The 22429-nt window shown below is 39.0% G+C and overlaps 1 protein-coding gene across 3 annotated transcripts in view; it reads right to left on the bottom strand.

Annotated features, from left to right (window-relative positions):
* Positions 1-17589, bottom strand: part of ets1 (v-ets avian erythroblastosis virus E26 oncogene homolog 1) — a 43208-nt gene extending 25619 nt beyond the window's left edge. Inside the window, exons 1-3 of one of the 3 annotated variants that reach the window (XM_047392199.1) lie at positions 17508-17589; positions 16252-16328; positions 10863-11010 (exon numbers count right to left, since the gene is read on the bottom strand). In XM_047392199.1, coding sequence (XP_047248155.1) covers positions 10863-11010; positions 16252-16320 — 217 coding nt within the window. In that variant the 5' untranslated portion in view covers positions 16321-16328; positions 17508-17589. Of the gene's footprint in view, positions 1-10862; positions 11011-16251; positions 16354-17507 lie in introns of all 3 variants that reach the window. The other 2 variants (XM_047392198.1, XM_047392197.1) reach the window with 2 other exon arrangements.
* Positions 17590-22429: the final 4840 nt, after the last annotated feature.

The following is a 22429-nucleotide window of genomic DNA, read 5'->3' as shown; positions in this document are numbered from 1 at the left end:
AGAACTTTGCGACTGCTGAAGGCCCCTGGGGCCCTTTATTTTTGTTTTATTTTTTTATTTTAAACTTTATTTATCCATTTGATTTGATTGAGTAACAATTCTGATTTATAATTAGAAACACAATTTTCATTGTCGGGAAATCATTGTATGCACACTGTAAAAGGTTGTACGTGGATGAGCAAGTAACAGCTTATTTTTATGCATTGTCTGTGAATGTAATATTTAGTCCGGCACCTTTTTCCCAAAATTACCTACTAGCCTGTTTAAAGGATAGGACTGACATTACTATGACATTCAAATAAAGGAAAAATGAAAGTAAAAATGTTAACAATCTGCATCTTTTTTCAATCAATATGTATATTATAAGTAGTGTGAAGCTTGACGGCCAGACTGTCACTGTACTTCCTTGTTTGCACATTAACAGAACCCATGCAGCAGAAAAAACGGAAAATGTAAAGAAATACATTTGGTGTAATGTATTTTTCTTTACACCAAGGTGTAAAGTAACACATGCAAGTAACAGAATCCTTTTTCTGTACGTTGTTGCACCACCCACAGATGATGCAACCCTGAGCAGACAGCCATATTACTTAAATTAAAAACTTACCATCAAAAGTATCATAAGCGTGAATCTTAATATAACTGTGACAGAATTTAGAGGATTAAAATAGTTACAAGAAATCAAATTCAGGTTCAATATTTTTTCACTCAAATCATTTCTTTTAAGTCTCCGGCAGGCCCTGCCTTCCCCATAACTCACTCTCATAAACACTTCAGAGTATTTCCTGTTCACCTCTTACGGATCAATAAAACCTGCCATGTGTATGTCCTTCACATTGCTGAATCAGTTACCAGTGCCTAAAATGCAACTTCATAAATAGATGCATTAATCATCCATACAAAGTACAACGCATTCTAAGAATATAAATAGTTTACTCATTCTAACTTTAACTTTAATATAACATTAAAATCTGCTGAACCGGGCCTGTTGTCATAATGATCATCAATGAAAATCCAGTTTCCTAAGGTAAACTGGGTGCACTAGTTCTAAATTAGCCCCTTTTTATGAAGTTTTGTTCTTTCATATTGACACTAATCAGAACCAATGGCCATGTCTTGCTGGAAATTGAATCAAGATATTGTTCTGCCACTGAAAATGAACAAAGACAAGAGAAAGATTGGGCTCTGCAGCCACAGTAAGTCTGTGCACAAGGCTCTGCCATTAGGGGCCATCTCCCATGGCAACAGAAACACTAATAACAGATTCTAATATTATTGCTTTTAACAAAAACACGGAAATTGAATGTACAGGATAGACCAGAGTTGATGCAAGTACTTTCTGTTTGAAGTTCATTACTCAAACAATCTAGATAGTTTCTACATCAGCTTCCAATTTTCCAAACATCCAACGTCATTGTGACAGACAGCCTGCCCATCATTACGATACCCCCCCACCCCGCATGTGCCTTATGCATGTATTTCTAAATGGGATGATCTGGAGAGAGACAGGGGAGCCAGGATTATTGATCACATATGGATTTTTAAACCGGTGGTACTTCACTGGCTCCATTAGCAGGCCCATATCAGGTTTCATCGGCCTGATAGCAGTCTCATCTGAGAGGAGCGCTAGTGGGTTCTGCGGTGAGAAGAGCTGCCTCACCAGAGAGGGAGTGAGGGTGGAAAAGAATGGAACAGTACCTCTCAATTCACAACAGCTAGTCGGGCCATCAGTCTCTCAGTCTTTCTGACTGAGCTTTTTTGTTTTCTGTTAATGAACTCCCTTCATTTCTGTTCTTAGAAGGACGGCCTGGGTCCTTTTGCGCCTGAGGGCAACCATTTAGGGTTTAATGGCGTTGCTGACTAATATTGAGTATGGCGTCACTGTAGCACAATTTAGTTTGGGCTTTTATTTGGTTTTACTTAATGAAATCAGTTTTACTGCAGCAAATTGATTCAATTTTCGATTCTCATTTTCCCTCGCAAACATTTCTAACAACAGATTAATCCTGGCCTAAAAAAAATAGCAGTATAAAAGAAACCTTCTTTCTTTATCACAAATCCATGTTTCAGAGCATCACTGTAGTCATTAAAGGGATATTTCAGGATATTTGATGTGAGGCTCTGGTAAAAGGTTAAAAACAGTCAGTATCTTACCTGCAGTAGTAGTCTTAATTTAGTACAGATTCCAGCTAACTGCTAACTGCTCCGACTGCTTATATTTCTTTAACAAAACCTCACTTTGAAAACCCTGAACTATTCATCGGAACAGTCTCAGACCAATGACTCCAAAACCTTTTTTTTTTCGATGAATAGCAAGAAAATGAGTGGAGAAATTAGCACAATCAACCCTCTGGTTAAACACTCAACAACCATTTTATCTTTGAGTCTAGGAAGCTTATACATGAAACAACTATTGTTAAAACAAACTGTCTTGTCCTGTGCAGCCATTGGGATTGTTAATTGTCTTCTAGTCAGAAAACAGACATCCAGTGCGTGCACTAGACCTGTCTCTGATCAAAGAAGTTTGGTTTCAGCGTCTCCTATCTTCACCTGGCAAATGCTGTTTCCATGGTTTTGACAGTTAGCAGGCTTCACTCATTTGTGCTGCAGCGTAGCACCCACCGGCTAAAGCAGCTCTCTCTCTCCTTGATTCTCTCTGTCACTGCTGGCTGTCTCTCGATGGCACATCTGCGTTGCCTGCCTGTCTGTAATCCTCAGATGTAACCATTGCACCTGCTGCTTTTCACAGAGTTAACGGAAAGGTTATTCGATTTAGTGCAATCCGTACAGCTGTCAAGTGATATTTGTGTTTGATGTTGGCGCCCTCCCAGCAGGTTGCAAGGGTTGGTTCAGTTCCAAGTCTTTGGAGTTCTTGTCCCCCCCCCGTATGTCTGTAAAACTGCTAAATGGTGATCCAAATATAGGTTTAAACTGTAACACATCTCAGACAAAAGAGTATGACGCGATGGGCTTGGTATGGCATGTGAATACACAGCATTTAGCATGTCATCAATCAGCCACTCATTTACAACCACTCAAGCACGCACACAGATTGGTGATGGACATACACACAGACACACTCATAGGCACAAAGAGAAAGAGAGCAGACAGTCAAACTGTAAAACAGTGGGGTCCTTGTGGCCGCTGTCTGGCAGCTCAGTCACAGCTCTATCTGTAGTAGGCTGCAATGGGAAGGTGCCACAGGCTGCATGACCTCCTGCTGAGATCACACACTCAGTAGAGACAGGATCCCATCACATTTGAGCGTGTGTGTGTGTGTGTGTGTGTGTGTGTGTGTGTGCGTGTGTGTGTGTGCTTCATGTACATCTCTTCCCTGTACCTCACATTCCAAAGTATCTTCTGAGAGCATCCAATAGTATGCGCGTCTGCTACTGAATAACGTGCATGTAAGTGCACTGGGAAAGTAGCGGGGGCCTCCCTGAACAAAGGCTCAGCTCTTTTCTGAACAATTAGCTTCGCTAAAAAGGACATCTCTTCCTCCATTAGTGGCACCACGTGCCCCCCATCACTCCATTGTGCAGATAATTCAATTATCCCCACCCCCCTCTGAGACTCTTTGCCTCCCAGACTTCCCTCTCTTCGTCTTCCCCTCCCTCCTCACTTTTAAAAGCACGTCTTAAGAAGAGCCTCTTCTACCTCAGAGCTAAAGGCTTATTTGGGAAGTATTTGTTTTTAATTTACTGTGCTTTACAGTCAACAGTCATGGTAATCAGACATACAGTAGCAAACTATAGGCAGCTGACATTGTTTTCGATTGTATAAAGTCTCCTTATTACAGTTAATAGATTAACTCATAGTCAGACTGAACTTGACTATTCTGTGAAACAAATTTATTAAAAACAGACATTTATTAAAAACAGACACAGACATAAAGACATATTCACAGCATTAATTTTTAGGTCACACTCAGGAGTAAGAAAATATCTCTTTGCCTCATGATATATATATATTCAAACAATGGGAAATCTCTCTAAGGGCTCATTAAAGCCCCACATTTCCTGATGAGCTGGTATCTGTTGCATCATTTCCCATCAATGATTGCATAGCTTTTGGAACTGTGTGTTCTCCAGCTAAGCTCTGCAATGAGTCATTGCACTAGCAAAAGGAACTTACCACACAAATTCTTCCTGGAAATAAAACTTATGATACTCTTGATTAGGGAAGATAAAAAGGTCCCGTTTAGATGGTTTTTCAGTAGGAGTGTATATTTAAAACACCAATAGCTTTTACTATGAGCCCCAGATATGGGGTTCATGCTTTAAGCATTTTGCTATATTTTGCAAATTTTCAAACCCACTATTGTGACCCTTTAAAAAAAACAAACAAACAAAAAAAAACGACAGCCAACAAAAATGATGACTTTTTCTTATCTTTTGGAGCCTCTGACATAAATAATGTCTTACTCTTGTTAATGAGCAGCGTTTGCTGTCCTCCCTGTCCCATTTGAAAGCACCCCAGTCTCTCTCTTACTTGCAATCAATTCAGAAGATGAGCGCCCCTTCACTTCCAAACTATAGATAAGTTGCTCATAAGAAAAGACTTTGCTTGCAGTTGTAAAAAAAAGTTTGTTTTGCTAGTTTTGTTTTGATTTTTTGTAGGCTCCTAAGTGGACCATAAGGTTAAAAACCAAATCAGACATGCAAAAACAAACTACACTGAAAAATCAATAAATTCTTAAATAAAATAAAAAACAATGGCAGAGTGTTCCTTTGGATTTACTTTTGCCTAAATAAAGGAGAATAGTTGGAATTGTACATTAAAAACCACAAATTGACAGAAGAAAGTTAATATGTAGCTAAAACAGCGCCTTGAGTGCCTTGTTGCTGAAAAGCGCTATATAAATAAACTTGACTTAACTTAAAATTGTGGGTGTTTTTTGCTCAACAATTCCTCTCTACCACAGGACCCATTAAAGTTATAATCATATGGACAAATTAAGCAGACGTTATTTAGCATCTTCTAGCGACGTTTAGGACATCCAAAACTAAGGGGTTTGCAACAGTGCTTGTTGGATTGTTGACCAGCACTCAGTCACAAAAACAGTCAAAAACACCTCCACCACATTTATATCAGCAGCATTTATGGTAGGCCTACTCAGTTGAAAAAAGAAACAGTAACAGAAAGACAGACAGACAAGATACAAACAATTTGTAAGTACTGTAACAACACAGCAACTAGCTAGCCATTAGCTGCTAGCCATGCTAAAGTTAGCCTCTGCTTCGGAGCGTCTGATCCCTAAGGAGGTCAATTTAAGAGTTACTGAAATAGCATTTCTCTGGCACAACATATAAAATACAGAATAAACCTGAGCTAGATAATTCTAGACTGAGCAAAGATTATGTTGCTGTATGTAAACAAAAGAAAAGTTGTAATTTTTGGATCTCCTTATATTTAGACAATAATAAAACCTTTAATATATATAATAAACAAGTTAAACCAGGACTGTTCACAGATTATCTAAAGCAGAGCTTGTGAAATATTAAAATCTTTTTTTGTGAAAACAAAAATAATTTATATTCTTTATCTTCCTAAAAGTACTGCTCATCACATCTGGATCTCCTGAACCCAATATTGTATCATCATGAGCTGGTTGTACTGCCATACACCCCTATTTTTTAATGCATCAGTTTTAAAGAAAGAATAAAATCAGACTTAAATACATGGGTTAATTGTTCAGGCGGTGTTCAAGACTAGCACGGTAGCTTTTTTTGAAATGTTACTTCTCAGAGCCAGTGTTTTGCTGTTTTACCAAATATATCTCCACTCATCATTCACCAAAACCTAAAACTAAAATCTACAATTGTTCCAACTGGTAGAAACAGATTGTCTGTTCCTGTTCCCTCTGTTAATTGACTAGCCTTGGTGTTTACATCATGCTGTGTGGGTTCAAATATAGGACCATGGCAGCTATGCAGCCCATTCCTCCACAGTTGTCTGCTGGTTTTCCGCGTTTCCACTCTTGTTTTGTTTTATTGTTAGAGGGGGAAGTGTGCACTGGTCTGATTAGCATCACTGTTTCCTCCTTTCCCATAACCCCCCGGACCCCAGCAGGCTGCCTGTTTACTTTTAGAAATAAAAAATGGGCCTGCGCCCTTGAGGACGTGCCCCTCATCAGAGGCGAAGCCCCCGTCCCCCTTTCCCACTTCTTGTCTCCCCACCACTACCACCTAACAACCCAGAGCTCCACATCTCTGACCCTCCTCTTTGTCTGCTCTTCTCCCACTATCACAGTTGCAGTCCTGTGTCTTATCCCGTATTGTGATCCGTCCTCTCTCCCAAAACTGTATTCCTCCCTCTTCCTTTTGCTTGATCCCCCACAACTCCCCTCCTTTTACAACTGTCCAGCTGTCAAATCACATCAAATAAAACGCAGGCCAATGGTCCCTGAGTGCAAAATCACAGCTGTGGCTCCATGCACTAAATGTGAGTGCATGTTTAAATGGACACTGAACACACAAGTACCTGGCAGTGGATGGGTGTACTATCTGTGTGTGTGTGTGTGTGTGTGTGCGTGTGTGTGTCTGTGTGTGTGAGTGTGTGTGTGTGTGTGTGTGTGTCTGTGTGTGTGTGTGTGTGTTTGCTTACCTGAATGGAAGGATGCTGAAATACAATACTCACCAGAGTGCAGGGTGTGAATTTAATGAATGAATACGTGGAGAGCGGCATCACTGCAGGATGTTAGCGGGGTGTACACTTGTATGTAGGATATATGTGCGCTTGGATTTCAGTGATACTGTGCAGACAAACGCACTTCATCTTGTTTTCCTTCATTCTTTTTTTCCCCACATGCTCACACGTATTGATAATTTTCAAAGTGGGTTTTAACAACAGATCCCCTTGGTGTGAGTGTTGGATGGTTAAAAAGTGGAGCAGTTTCAGTGTAAACATCACCATGGCATGGCTGTCGTCAGGAAGGACTGTGTGTGACATTGGGCTCTGGGCCAAACATGCAAAGTTTTTTCTTTTTTTTTCCAACTTCCAACATCCCCGCCTCACATCTGTTCTAAACTGTTTCTTTCTCACACTGCCACATTTCATTTTACAAACACTCCATCTATTAGTAATGAAAAAAAGTGATGTTTGCTCAAATGTTTTTTTACTTTTTAACTAAAAATCCAACATATTATGCAGTATATAATTATTACATTAAGTCTTAGTTCTGAGGCATGTATACTGTCAGCTAAACACTTATCTGAAGACAGATTGTGTCTCTCTAAAGATATGTACTTTGGAATTCCACATAAAATGTATACAAAATTGAACAATGAACATGAATAAAAATGTGGGATTTCTAAAATGAATGTATTGCTTATTTAAATGTTTGTATCAAAGGTCACAGCCTACAATAACAAGGTCAGTCAGTTTAATCAAATTCTATCACATTTTTTAATGAGTGGATGGATTTCAGAGGAATTTCACTTATCTGCTTCATTAGACAGAACATACACTGCCCACCACAATTATTGGCATTTGTAGTAAAGATATAAACAAAACTATACACTATACATCGATGCATTCTTATAACAGTATTCTTGAAGTTTTTTTGGCCTCCCTTGCAATGTCTTGTAACAGTATTCATACCTTTTGTACCCTTTTCCATTTTGTCCTGGTGCAATGACAAATTCCAATGTATTTTAAAACAATACATGTGTTCCAACAAACATTTTAATTTAGCTCCCTTTTCTCAGATACCCCTGAATAAAATCTCGTGCAATCAATTGCTCTTCACAAGTCCTGTAGTCAGACAGCTTAGTCCGCCCCTGTGTAATTTAATCCACAGCATGAAACTCATGGTTTTGTGACCCAAAGGATCTGTTAAGAACTCAACAAACAGCATCGTGAAGACCAAGGAACACAGTAGGCAGGTCAGGGATTATGTTGTAGAGATGTTTACAACTTAAAACTTATAAAAGTATATCCCAAGCTTTAAAATTTTCAAAGATTGTGGTTCAATGTGTACACCCAATGTGAGAGGCTAGGGAAGGAGAACTTTAATCAGAGAAGAGGTTAAGAGGCCTGTCATTACTCTGGTGGAGCTGCAATGATCCACAGCTTGACTAGGAGTATGTGTTGGCAAGCCAACTATTAGTTGTGCAGAAGAAAATCATTGCTGAAAGAAAGCTATAAAACAGCATGCCGTAGGCCATAGGGGACAAAGAAAACATGTGGAAGAAGGTGCTCTGCTCAGATGAGACTGAAGTTAGCCTTTTTGTCCTAGATTTTGCCTTTTAACTAACAGACAACTAAAGCTGAAGATCATCCTGAGCACGCCTACCCTATGGTTAACCATGAAGGTGGCAGCATCATATTTTGGGCATGCTTTTCTTCAGCAGGTCCAAAGAAGCTGGTCACAGTTGATGGTCTAAAAGACTTGAGTCTGGGGCAGAGGTTTAATTGTCATTTCTATTTTTTTACATTTGAAAACTGTTTTTGTGTTGTTATAACAAACATTAAAGTCTGTGGTTGTAACATGACAAAATCTGAAAAGTTCAAGGGGTGCGAACCCTGTTATAAGACACCGTATATGAAGAAAGCAAGAGCATTTTCCTTAAAGAGAGACAGTTCAGTTTTAGAGAAATGAGTCAAAGCAACGGCTCAGCATGTAGAGACTGTGTGAGAGGTTCTTAGCTGCTTTTGTGGTTAGCAACAACTCATAACGGCATGCGCCTGCAGCACAGAAACCTCAGCAACTCTTTATGACACCACTGCAAAGACATAAATGCCATGAAAATCTCCAGGTGTCTAAAAATTTTGAAAATGTGGTGTGCTTTGATTCAAGAGGCGGACAACCGAAAAAAAGGTCAACATACGGTCATTTTTTTTCCACTCAGCAGCAATGTTTACGTCAACAGTTTAACGCTAGGAGGAATGAAGCAAACGCTCCAAAGGAGTGTATCTCTGGCAACAAGCTTCAGCAAATCCCATCAAATACTCACTCCCTCTCATGCAGTCACAAATATGCATACACACACACATTTCTGCTTATTTAGCCCCCAACTCCTTTCCCAAACCCATCTCCCTTCACTACCACCTCTCCTGGGACTGAGCTTGAGGCTTGGGAAAAAGATGGCCGCCCTTTGGCCCCCTATCTTGCCCCCTTGCATCCAGCACAAGGAGGTGACGGAAGAAAGCTTGTGTCCCTCAGGCACCCCCACTCTCCTCCCATGGCGTGCATCCCAGTCCACCACCATCAATCACATTTGAGAACTACAAGAGGCCAGAGTCAAACACGGGCAAATGCACTGGAAAGAATGTTCCAGCTTAAAATAAAACTAATTTGAAAAACAATTAAATAAAACCTAAAAGGAGATGAGAGGGGGGCAGCAAATATTCAGGGAATGTCTCTGTCCCCAGAAGTACAGAAGGAAGAAGACATATTTAAACCTACGGATTGGAGTGGTGGTATCTGGTAAAGGCACTGGCCTCATGGTCAGCACAACCAGCATCCCAAGTGCGGCCAATCAGGGAGAACAGGCAATGATGGGACTTCTTGTATGTGCTTATGTGCAGGTTTGCTTGTATAACTTGTTTCGTGGAGACAGAAATATGTTTACCTCAAAACTCAACTGCAATGAATATGAATCTCCACAGGTTAGTTTCATGTTTAAGATTAAAATGAGTCCGGAGTTTACACCAGAGTGTAATTATAGCTGAAAGATATCCCCAGAAAACAGGAATAAGTCAATGTTATGTCCTCTGAAATGATAGTAGCATGACATTGAGTTTGACAGGTGTGAGCACTGTTAAAATTGATTTAAGATGTGTATGCTAGATCAAGAACATCACCGTCAATGTGTGACCAACCATTTTAGCCAAAGTTTTTCATTTGCCAATTTATTTTTTTCTCGGTTGACATACAATATCTCGTTCACATTGCAAAGTTTTAAAATTGGTCGGTTTATTTTCAAAACCGGAGGGACCACACACATGACAATGAAAAATTGTAGATATAACAGGTTTGGTCCTACAGTGTGTGGTGTCCAGCCCCACAGCAAGCACAACACACCACACATGAACAGATTTCACTAACGAACATTCAGACATCAGACGGTATATCTCCCAAAACCTCTTGAAATCATACATGAGTTCAAAGGAATTCCCCTCCATGTTTCTGTCATCTTGCTTTCTGATTGGCTGCATATCACATTCAATAGGCTGCCTGCTTGTTTGTCCTCGCTGAACCCCACATGGTAGTATATTGGAGCTAGACAATCGGTCCCGACGTCCTTCCGAGCAGACTAGATCACTCTTGACACACCACACGCGGCATAAAAATCCTGCCATGTGAACCAGGCATAAATACTAAATAAGTTAGTTTCTTACTGCATTCAAAATTCTAATTTACCTAGAACCTTATGCATGCATTTCAGGCACGCACTTCAGATAAAGCCCATTGGTACATCTGCACCTCCTCAACCCCAAGACTGAAATCGTTGGGGAAATACTGAAAGGGGATTACAACACAGATTCATACCAAACTATCAGTTTTTTATTTTTAATGGAAAGACATTTTGAAAACTATGTACCATTTTCATTCAACCTTACAACTGTTTGCCACCTTGGGTTGGTCTGTCACATAAAATCCCAATAGACTGCGTTGGATGTAATCACTCTAACGTGACAGAATGTGACAAAGTCTGGACACAAATGGTATAAAAAACGTTTCCCAGACTCTTTATAGCAACATAGTAAGTATTTTGTATACTAATTGCAACCATTAAGATATTGTTGTGGTCCATCTAATTTTTGTTGTTGTTGTTTTTTTTTTTCATGGCACCTGCAGCCATGTTCAAAGTGATGTAACATCAATCTCACACTGTATTTCAGGCAAAGTTTCTTACCTGTAGGACACATGTTGTGGCCCTCTGGGACCTCCTGAAGGGGTATTTCATGTGGATGAATGGGCTGTGAGGGGTAAAACTGCTGCTGGGGGTGGACCACGCCTGAGAGCTGGTTCTGAGGGCCCATTGCCACTCCTCCACTTTGTCTCTGGAGACAAACAGCGGACACATGCTTTACAGATACCTTGCATCTATACATATTTGCAATTTCTGCATTCTGTCCATGTTAACCTGATGCAAATGTTTGTGTTTTACTACTTTCAATTAGAAACTAAAACAGCTGGCAAAACATACAAAATTTGAGAAATTGATTCCGAACATATTCTATGTTGACAGATTTAAAATGGTTTGTTCATAATCCATTTGTGAGCTTTATGAAGGTAAAACAGAGGAATCTGCATTGTAGCTTTTACTTAAAGAGTAACCCTGGTTTTGAAAGCTGCATTTTTTCTCTGTTTTTATGTGCAGATAAGCTTCAAATCTAAATTTGACTCATAGGGTTTATCTTTGCTGTGTGTGTGTTTTATTTTGTTTTTGCTGCAGCTTATCACTAAAATGTTCATGCAAGAAGCTGAACCAAATGAGGGGGAAGTCTAAAGTCAGCACTTGACACAGGAGCCAGAGGAGATATTGAATTCTGTTTGGATACAGAGAGAGCAGGGAGGGAGATAGCCACTAGGCCATTTTTAGCAAATCACAACCTTCATTTGACAACAAACAAAGGCAAAGGGAAATGTTTTTGACATTTTGGGATGAAAGGTGAATTTCTCACAATAATTAAGTGACCAAGGTAGTCTGTGCTTTCTTTTTTAGTTTTGACCTAGCATTGTAAATACTGAGTATAATACCAAACTCGTCATGCTATAGCTCATTTGCATGTATTATATTTTTAAACCTTTCCAGGTAGTGTCCCACTAGAGGGACATTTATTTATTTGACATTTGAACAATGTGTGACAGAAAACTAACCACAATTTGAGCCTTCCAATGTTGTTTGTCATCTGTGTATCTTACAACCTGGCAGACAAAGTGATCTGATAAGCAGCCTCTGTTTAGGCCGAGCAGCATTTATCATCCAGCTTCAAGGATGGCTAATGTGGTCTGAGGATCAAGGAGGGCAGCTTCAAGAGATTTGCATGGAGCGCTGCTATCTTCTATTGAGTTTGTCAGCAAGTGCGGAAAGTTAGTTAGACACGGAAGGAGCTACATGGGAGATTTCTTGATAAAACAAAGATAAAACATGATAAAATCAAACCCGAAGTATCTTTTGGTCAGTGTGAGTGTAGAACAACCTTAAAGCTGGGCCAGCAGTTTGTGTTTATTTGAAAACATTTTATTTTTGATAGGGATTTACATAAAGTCTACCTTTGTGAATATTTTGCTACTTCAGAAATTTGTTTCTATCTGCTTTATCTCCATCAAATATTGCAACTTTTTTGTATTATGTGAATTTTTTCTTCTTTTAACCCTATTATGAGCAGAAACCTTGGTAGGATTATGCCAAAAATCCACTTTAATTGAGAACATTTGCTTATCTTAAGTTAGCTGGAAAAACTCTGGGACTGTGTATTTGGGGCTTACAAGGCAATGCCTTTAAGGTTCTGTTTGAAAAGTCACAAATAGCCCTTTGTTTCCTTGCTGTTCAAAGGTTCATAAAGTGATGTGAACTTTCAGATGAAGAGAAACGAAGTGAAATGAAATTAAATGAATCAAAGAATTAAACCTTTTTAGCAATCACAATGCATTTACACTTCTAGAAAATCCAGAAGGCCTCTGCTGATAAACACACCATTTAATTCTAACTGTCCGAAAGGAAGGAGTTATATGGGTTTATTTATTTTCTGATTCCATCAGGTTTCTACAGCACTGATTCCCTGTTAGTGCACACAGCCCTACTGATTTTTGATTGTTTACATATTTTTTCTTGTGTCACCGGGGCGCAATGTCTACTGTAAAAGAAAAACTCAACATGCAATTAAAGTTTACTAGTATTTGTACTGTTTTCAATTATTTTAACATGTTCCTTATAGCAGAAAGACATGTCATTGTGATAAGTAATATCTTTGTACAGAAACTGGGAACTCGAAATAATCAATCACCATTAGAGTGCATTTCCCTGGCTGAATTTTCTTCACCAACAATCCATATAAACCAATTCTTACATACTGTATGTAGCACATTTGTTCTTCGTGGTTGACTGTTTTAAGGTTGTTTTCCTTCATATCTGTGAAGTCTTGTGATTCACGACCTGCTGTTCTACCCCAGGCAAATTATTTTGAATCCATCTTGCATTTCTATGGCACACTGCATGAAAATACACGGCTTTGAGAGAGCAACGTTCCAGCATTGCCACACATTTGATATTAGTGTGATCTTCAACAGGCCAGACTGCCTTGGATTTTTGCAAAAATGTTTAAAACTTCTGTGGCTTGAGTGTAGCAATTCAGCAACAACCTTTTAGGCTTCACCTTGGGTTTGAGCAATCTCTATTTGATTTTTTTATTCATCGCTATGATCTTAATAATTGAACTTTCACAAATATCTTCTTAACTCCTTGTCTATGCTCACAATTACTAAGTTTTTGTATAACTAAGCTCCCACCTCAACTCTGCCCGTTAGAAGCATGGTGAGAAGAATACACAACCTAATCATTTTAAGATACCAACTCTTTTTCATTAAGCTAGCTGCTGCCAGTATGCAAATTTGCCTAAACAAGTCTAAGCTATTATTATGAGATTTAGATATAAAGATGGTGCTTAAAGTTAACAATAACCTCATTGGATCTTCATTTGGAAATCTCATTTTGAAACTATAAAAAAAGCCGTTTTTAAATTGTCCTGTTGTGCTGACAGAGCCAGCTGATAAAGACGTCCCTTAGTTACCAACTTTAAAAGCATTTTGTGAGTGGCAGTATTTGAGGGCTTCAGTAGTGAAAATGAAACATTGTTTCAGAACACTACATTTGGACAATCATGAATGGCTTAATAAAATGTAATAGTTCGTACCAATACTTAAAATGCATTTGTAGCTAAAACAAAATGGCTGTAAGCTCTTTTCTCTTAGAACACAGTGGGAAACTGAGTATATTCTATGACAAAGAAGACAATATTTATCTTAAAGCAGTGTGGTTATTGTTAATTGTTTAAATGAAGATAGACTCTTAACCAAAAATCAGACTAAACTTTTCCTGTTTCATCTCTGTTTTAATTACCAAAATTTGTTATATTTGTTAAATGACGAATTAAAGTTAAATCTCTATTTATGAAATGATGGAGAAAATATTTTACAACTGTTTTTAAAGTCATTGTACTATTTCCTTAGTATTTGGTAGCACTGTATTTACATTTAGTGACTTGGGTTGGATGTTTTTGGTACTCTTTCACAAGCTTCCCAGAGTACTTTGCTGCCTCCTGATAGAACTGCTGTAACAGAGTCTGGTTAGTAGGGCACCTGAAATGAAGGCTTTGTAACGGCTATTCTAAAATACGGACTTTGTTGTCTTCAAGCCACTTTTCAACTAATTTGGTGGTATGCTTAGGGTCATTGATACTTTGGAAGAAACATTTTTGTTCAAACTATAACTTCCTGGCAGATGTCCTGAGATATTACTTAAATATCTCCACATTTTGTTCTTTCCTCATTATGCCATCTATTGTGTAAAGTGCTCCAATCCCACTGGCATGAAAATAACACAACATAATGCAGCCACCCATGTACTTCAAATTTGGGATAGTGCTCTTAGGCTTGCAGCCTCCCCCCTTTTTCCTCCAAATGTAACAATGGTCATTATGGTCAAATACTTGAGTTTTATTTTCATTACACAGCAGGACATGTTTCCAAAAATAAGGTCGTTGTCCCTGAGTGCATTTGCAAGCTGAAATTTGGCTTTTTATGTTGCTTTTGGATTAATGGCTTCATCCTTTCTGAGTGGCATTTCAGTGCATGAACTTGTTTCACTGTGGAAAACAAAATTAAAAAGGTCTTATGCTATTGCTCTAGTGTTGATATGCACATTAAAAAAAACCAAAAAAAAAACAAAAAACGTTTGTCTCTAGGACACTCAAGTCCTTCTAGTGTCCTACCTGAACATAATCATGACTGTACATACCAATGGTGTTTATACTTGCATTTAATAGTTTAAACAAATGAACGAGGACCCTTTTTGATGAACAACACTTAGAGTTAGAGATGCACAATTCTCGTCCTGATATCTTGGCTATTTTATTTTTTTATTTTCCCATGACTATTAAGGCCTTTTCCATATTTTAAAAATGACCAGAGTTACACCTTGATTTATCAGCAATGCCTAAAGAAATTAAAAGTTTCCTTTTATATAAAAAATAACATTCAACCAAGGTTTGAGGTATTGTAAACTTAAGCTATGTGAAAAACTCTGCGCTAGCAATGATGTGTCACGCCTTAAGGATTGTGTGTTATCCTGTATAAGCTTCACACAATAATTATTTAGAAAGATGAAATAATTTTTTTGCACAGAAGCGCCTCCCTATAAGTAAACAGAAGCAGTGAGTTTTCATAACTTCTGTTTGTCTCTAAGTCTTTAGGATCCAACAGGGACTTGATCCGTTGCTTTTTTGCTAAAATTTACCGGTATGTAAATTCAGGAGAAAAAAAGTCACCAAAGTGACATGGTTTCACCTTTTGACCAAGCAACCATGGTATACAGTCTTCTCAATTTCAAAGGCAAGCCTCACCACCTGAGCCAATTAGGTTCTCTGTAGATGCATCCTTCCGTGTTGTCTATCAGACCAAGGTGGGGTTGCCATTTGCATGTAACCTCAGTCTATTATCCTAATGTGCTGGTGCTCTGCATACAAATGGAGACATTTATTTTGCTGCTCCTTGGCCTTCACCCTTCAAATGCTCACCTGACAGGAATTCAAATGTTCCCACCTTCTGCCGTCTCTGACTCTGTGTTCGGTGTTCTCATTCTGGATACTGAAAGAAGCCTCAGTGTCAGTAAGCATTGTCAAATTGTTTAGGGGCAACGTTGGAGGCCTGCAGGTCTCATGATTTACCATATTACTTGCTAAATAGAAGTGCATTATGCAGGGTGGTTGTGCAACCCAGGGCAAAAAGCTGTGTTGTTCAACAATTGTGTCCTAATTGTAAATGAAGTCATGAGGAACAGTATGTAAAAACAGAAACAGTATTAATGTAATTCTGGTTGATTAAACTGTTCAGAAAGAGTGAGCACTTTATGTACTGATGGAATCCAGAATTGCCAAACATACAGGCAGAGGTTTCTGCACACATTCCTACAAAGTGAGCTCCTGACACACGTATGCGCACACACTTCAACTCCTCTAACTGCAAGCCAGCTGCGTGGTAGGTAGCCCTAACACAGAGATAATTTACGACGGAGGTCCTACCGTTGCGCCCAGACGGTCACAGGGGTGAAGGGCTGGGTAGGAAGAAACTGGATCCATGTAGTAACTCATCACGGACTCTGCAGACAGGAGAAGCAGGGCCTGCTGAATGGATCAACATGCAAACAGCCCAGGCAGGGTGGGATGAGCTATCTATCACACATTGTTTACACTTGGTGTGTGCAAGTCTGTAGTATATGCTGTGTTTGTGCGAGGGGTTGGGAGGGAGGGTGAAAAAAGGGAGAAAATAAATCTGAACTGGGTTTCTACAAACTGAAGCCTCATTACTCAGTCTAGAAGCTATTAAAAAATAATATTGTACTGGATCTTTATTTAAATAAATGATTTCATGCTATACAAATCTAACATTCCCATCACTTCCCCTGTCTGTCTCTCTCCCTTCCCATTATGCCATCACCTTCTTTCATCAAACCCACTTCTTCTCCCTCCTCCTTCCCCTCTTCCCATCTTTCCCCTTTCCTCTCCTCCTCCGCAACCCGCTCCCACACATTTTACTTCTCACTTAACCAGACGCAACGCTGCAGGATTAGTACATTGCAGGGGAAACGGCGTATATGTGCAGTGGCATTCTGCAACACAGGTCCCCATCTTCCTCACATTCATATGTTAAGCAATTTGGCATTTCTAGACTGTGGCAGCTGCTGACAGACTGCAAGGCGTTCAATGCGTGCAGATGTTCAGCAGCTCAAAGAGTCAGATGCGCTTGTTTCAGAGGAGGGTGGGTGAGAGTGCCCATACACAGAGTGAATAAAACTCAAATCAGTTCTGCCATTCAGATCCTTGTCTCACCTTGTTTTTTTTGTTTTTTTTCTAAATCGAGGCAATTTTGCAATAAAGCGCTGAAATACCGAGCGAGATAAATGCGCGAGTTCAGTCAGTCACAGCAGAGACCCTGTTCGTAATAATAACCTTGTACTATTTAAAGGGGGGCAATAAATCAATAGGAAAAAAAGTTATGGAAATATATGAGTACTTTTTTTATTTGTTAATATATATATATATATATATATATATATATATATATATATATATATATATATATATATAAATAAATCTGAAACAAGCAAAAAAGAAGCGCATCTTATTTGCAAAAAGCGCGCTTCACGTCAATTCATCAGAATTCCTATCGGAAGAAACTGAAACTTTACAGGCAGCACTTTTCTTCGAGTCCAGATAGGAGCACTGCCTCATTCAACCACTCACGCTTAGTTTTAGAAGAATAAAAACTTATCACTTACCGATTGCAGTGCTGAAAGTTTCCTGTAGAAGCTGGACGCGCTGGACAGCTGAGAATGACAGCTGAGCGGCGGACTGCAGAGATGCTCTACCTGCTAGCAGCAAGTCCCACAGAGGAAGGAATATTATGCACGTTTCTAGTCCCTCCCTCAATCGCACGGTGATCCTCTCCAAATCCCAGTTTGCCTCTGCATGGAGCACTCTTTGGACTTCACATGCAGCCATAGTACAGGTGGATTCTTGCACAGCTTTTCATATTCGACACGAGGTTACACTTTATTATGTAATTCTACAGTCCTGCGTCTCTAAAACATTCACAGGTGCATTTAAATAAGCCTGAAAATCGACTATTTATTGCAAAGATTCACTACACAAAAGTTGTCTATTATAGGCATTTATTTCTGTTAATTTCGATAATTATGATTAACAGCAAGAAATCTCTCTCTTCCATTGTTTTTTTTTTTTTTTTTCAGAAAATGTAAATTTTACATAAGCCCAAAGATAGGGTTTTATATACAGAAATGTTATGTTGGCTATGTTTTAGCTTCCACACTGACTGACTGACACCTGACATGACAGTTGCTAGGCAGACAGTCACTGACAACTCTTCACAAGGAGGAGACACCACAAAAGATAATTTCCATATGAAGCTGGCTGTCAATAAAGAGTTGTATGCAAGCATAATAAGGGAAAGTTAAGTTGAAGGAAAAAGTGTAGTGAAATAAGAGCACAAGCAATAAAGACAAGCTTTTTCCTTTCTCCTTAGCCCAGGTAAGATGATTGGATCCAGGAGTGGCTTTAAGCGAGGAATTGCAGCTCATGTCCTGGGTACATCTGTGTGTGATGGCTCTTAAAGCACTGACTATGATCGTAGTTCACTAAATTCTTGACTGGGCTTTGCTCCTCAATCCTCCTGGCTTTGCAGTCACTAAAACCTTGTTACTAGGAGGGTAAACCACAAATCAAGTCAAATGAAAAAAGTGTGTTAAAAAAGTAGATGAAATGACTGAGGCTTTTTTTTTTTTTTTCTCTTTAGCCATGATATGGCACTGCTGATATTGCCTTGGTTTAAGGAGTGACTTAACACCAGGAATATTTCTGTTGTATCCCCTGGATATATCCTTGTGTGGTCGTTGAAGCACTCAGCCTCCATTCACACCTTCTGAATCTTCATGAAACTCCTCAGTTGGCTTTGTTTTACATTCCCCTCAAGACTGCAGTTGCAAGACTGTTGGTTTTGCACTTTTTTTTTTTTACAATACTTTTTTTTCACTCAACTTTCCATTAATATGCTTGCATAAACCATACCCAGTAGCCAGTTTCTGTAGCAGCAGTCTTTTCCTTGATTGCACAGGTCTATTAAAAATCCCTAATCCTTGGTCTAATTTCTTATTACAATTTTCAGAGAAACTGAATTTTTGGTTTCCATTTAGCTGTGACCCATTATTGACAAAATTAACATGAATAAGTTCATGAAAGATATCACTCTTTTCATAATTAATCTATATAATAAGACATTGCTGTTTTGCTTGCATTTAGGTTTTCAGTTTATTAATGGAATTACTGAAAAAAATTAAATATTTTATGTTATTCACCATCTACTCCTTGTGGAATTTTTCCAGGTAATCTAAACATTTGTCAATAGTTCAGTTAATTTTTTTTTCTTTATTCTATGCTAAATTTCATTAGAACATGTCTCCACTGTCAGAATCTAACTGGGTTAAAAGCAGGAAGTAGGAAGGAAAACATCACATGGAGAGGGTGTGACCGTGACAATGCCCAATCTTCCTGCCATATTCTTATCCCAAAAAAAGTATTCCAGAAGTTTATAAATACACCCATGATCACTTAACACATCAAGGCAGAATATATATGACATATTAGGCCACAGGAATAGATTTTATCCTCAAGGTTGTTGAGTTATGAGCAGAAATATGGGCTATGCCCTCTTGGGAACTCAGTCCTGCCATTCATGTGGATTTAACTTTGACACGTAGTCCCTACCAAGCATTGTTGTAGACCACATATCCCCTTTCATAGAAATAGTATTCTCTGATGGCTGTGGCCTCTTTCAGCAGGCTAATCAAAATTATTCAGTAATAGTTTGAGGAGCATACCAACAAATTTCAGGTATTGACTTATTCCCCATTTCTCAGTCCAATTGGGGATCATTTGAGATGTGCTAGATGAACAAATCTAATTCATGGAGGCCCCACCTCTCAACCTAAGAGGACCTAAAGCATCTGCTGCTAACATCTTGGAGCCAGATATCACAGCACACATCAGCTATCTAGTTGAGTCCATGCCTCAGCGGCTGTTTTGAAGGCAAAAGGGGTATAATTCTACACCGATAGCATAATGTGGTCATTTTTTGCTATATAGGTACAGTGTTATACCCTATAGGATATAAACGTACATCAAAAAAGAACATTAAAGAAACATCAACCTTAAATTCTACCACAGTTTGCCTGCTGCTTCTGCATTTTCTGTTTATCTTACATGGCTGATTAACATATACCACCAATACCAAACAACTGGAGCTTGTGGGACACTGATTACAGCTACGGCAGCAAGGCTGACCACCCTTCTGCGAAATGAGAAGTTCGCTTAGCATGGCACAAGATATCATTCCATTTGCTTTGATCACTTTTTGTGATAAGAGACCAGCACTGTATCAGTCTATTTGCTTATTTACCAGTTTATTTGGTTTTTGGGACCCACAGCCATGGAAACAACATTAAAACTCCAGTACAAACTTTTCTGGAACCTTCAAAATAAATTGCATTTAACCGACTTTCAGCACAACTTCAGAAGGGGGAAACGGGATAACTGCGGACTTCCTGTGACGTCACTGCCCAAATAAGAGCACAGCTTTTGCTACATCCTGCCTCTTCCACACCGGTGATCATCGGGATAGGAGGAGACAGCGCGCTAATGTCTCTTTGCTGGCAAAAAGACATAAACTCTTCAAACTGGATCCAAGGATGTCATAAGATCAAGCGATCATATGCAAAGTTAAGTACGAATGAAATACTGTATGTGTATCGGGTATTTTCTTTCATGAACGGGAAATTAAGGTGTAAGCATTGCTTACTTTCTTTATGAGGCCTGCATAAGCAAACTGTCCCAGAGAGGTTCCCTACAGAGACGCGGTCTCTACGCTTATGTATTTTAACCCTTTTATTGACTGTATTTTTAAAGGTGTGTGTTTGATTCTGGTGCTAAGCTATCAGCCTCCTTTGTTAGCTTAACCGCTAACAGCTAAGGACCTGTGCTTGCTGCCAAATAATATTTACCCAGAAAGGTTTAGTTTTCAATCCAGTAAATAATGTGTCCCTAACACAATTTTGCTAAATATGATAACTAAGTAAACACCATTAAGCCCCATTTCTCCAGAAAGATTTGGCTCTTTCCAAAATATTCCCCTTAATAATATTTCTTTAAATATTATTTCAACAAATAAAGGCAGCTAATGAGACACCGTTGAGAATTCATCCAGAAGGTTGGTTTTATTCAGCAGATTATTTTTAAAACATTATTTTATTAAAATAATATTTTACCTGATCTTGCATTGTGAAGGGTTGTCTAAAGGTGTGCTGATTATTTCCTAAGTTGGTTCCAAGACTAACTTAACTTCATTTCCAGATCCTTCAAAATAATTCTTGGTTCTCAAACATAAACATTGCATGGTAATGTTGCATCACTCTTTTGGTCATGTTTCTCAATAATCTTTGATCAACTTGTTTATATTGTACATAGCCTATTAGTCTTTGTTATTCTTTAATTCTGCTTGGTAGTTTAGTTGGATTGTTTTAGCAAAGTAAAGAGTGTGTTGATTGAAATATGTTTGACTTTGCGTTGACTTATTTTTGTTAATAAATTCTTGTATTTTAAGAAATTGTGTGAATTCATTCCATGTGTGTGCAGAGTTTTGCTGTTCCATAATGTCAGAGCTCGTCTCACACCTTTCTATTCTGTCCTAATACCACCGCCTTACTGGGCTGGTATTCACAGGACAACCCTTAACAGACCGAAATATTATTTGATAAAATATTAATATTAAATAATATTCTCAGATTCATAATCCAAACATGATTATATATTTCCATGGCCCAATCTTCCAAGCTTTTCAGTACAATGCCATAGCCAGTAGTCTTTTTCTCTCTCTTCCTCTCTCCCCTCTATCAACTTAACACTCAACACTTGCAAGTGATCTGAAACACCTTGTGCCTCTGCAATAATTTTCTGACCCCAGCGCAGCATTTGTTTGAATTAGAAAGTGCACGGTCCAAACCTCCTGACAACCACTGCTCTTAACAGTAAATCTTGAGTCGGGGGTAAAGAAGTGTGTGTGCCTGAGAGAAGAGCTCAGGAGACATGAGAAGACAGAGGGTCAAGTCCAAGGTGAGAGGCGTGAAGAAGTACCATAAGGGGCTCAGTGGCAAGCAGGCTGCATTTTCTCAAGACCTTGTCTAAATCCCTCTGCACTCCATGGGCCTCAGCACTGTGGGCCCCCAGGGGACACAGCTGGGCAACATGTCGAAGGCAAAAGGTGGGGTATGACTTATTGCCATGTGGAGAGAAAAGCACGGACTGACCCCCTGTAATGAGACCAAACTGAATAAAAGCTTAAAGCCTATTCCTTGGCAATGCTGTTTCAATTAGCTGGCTCACTAGTTCAAAGGCAAGGCCTCAGTACACTTCTGCTCCTCTATCATCACATTGACCATTGCCTTTCACCTCCCCATTATAGTACCATCTTTTCCAGCCCAGTGCCTCTGTCTATCTGCTAACTGTGCTTATGTTTTACATCAAATACATAGGGAGACGTCACACTCGCTATTGCATATTTTTATAGAAAAACTTTATATACACTCACATTTACACCCACAGGTGTTTAAATTCAGGTCTATATTAATGCTGT

This window comes from Girardinichthys multiradiatus, chromosome 18 (assembly GCF_021462225.1).
Source record: "Girardinichthys multiradiatus isolate DD_20200921_A chromosome 18, DD_fGirMul_XY1, whole genome shotgun sequence".
NCBI classification, from domain to species: Eukaryota; Metazoa; Chordata; class Actinopteri; order Cyprinodontiformes; family Goodeidae; genus Girardinichthys; species Girardinichthys multiradiatus.
This window is presented reverse-complemented; position numbering and strand designations above follow the sequence as displayed.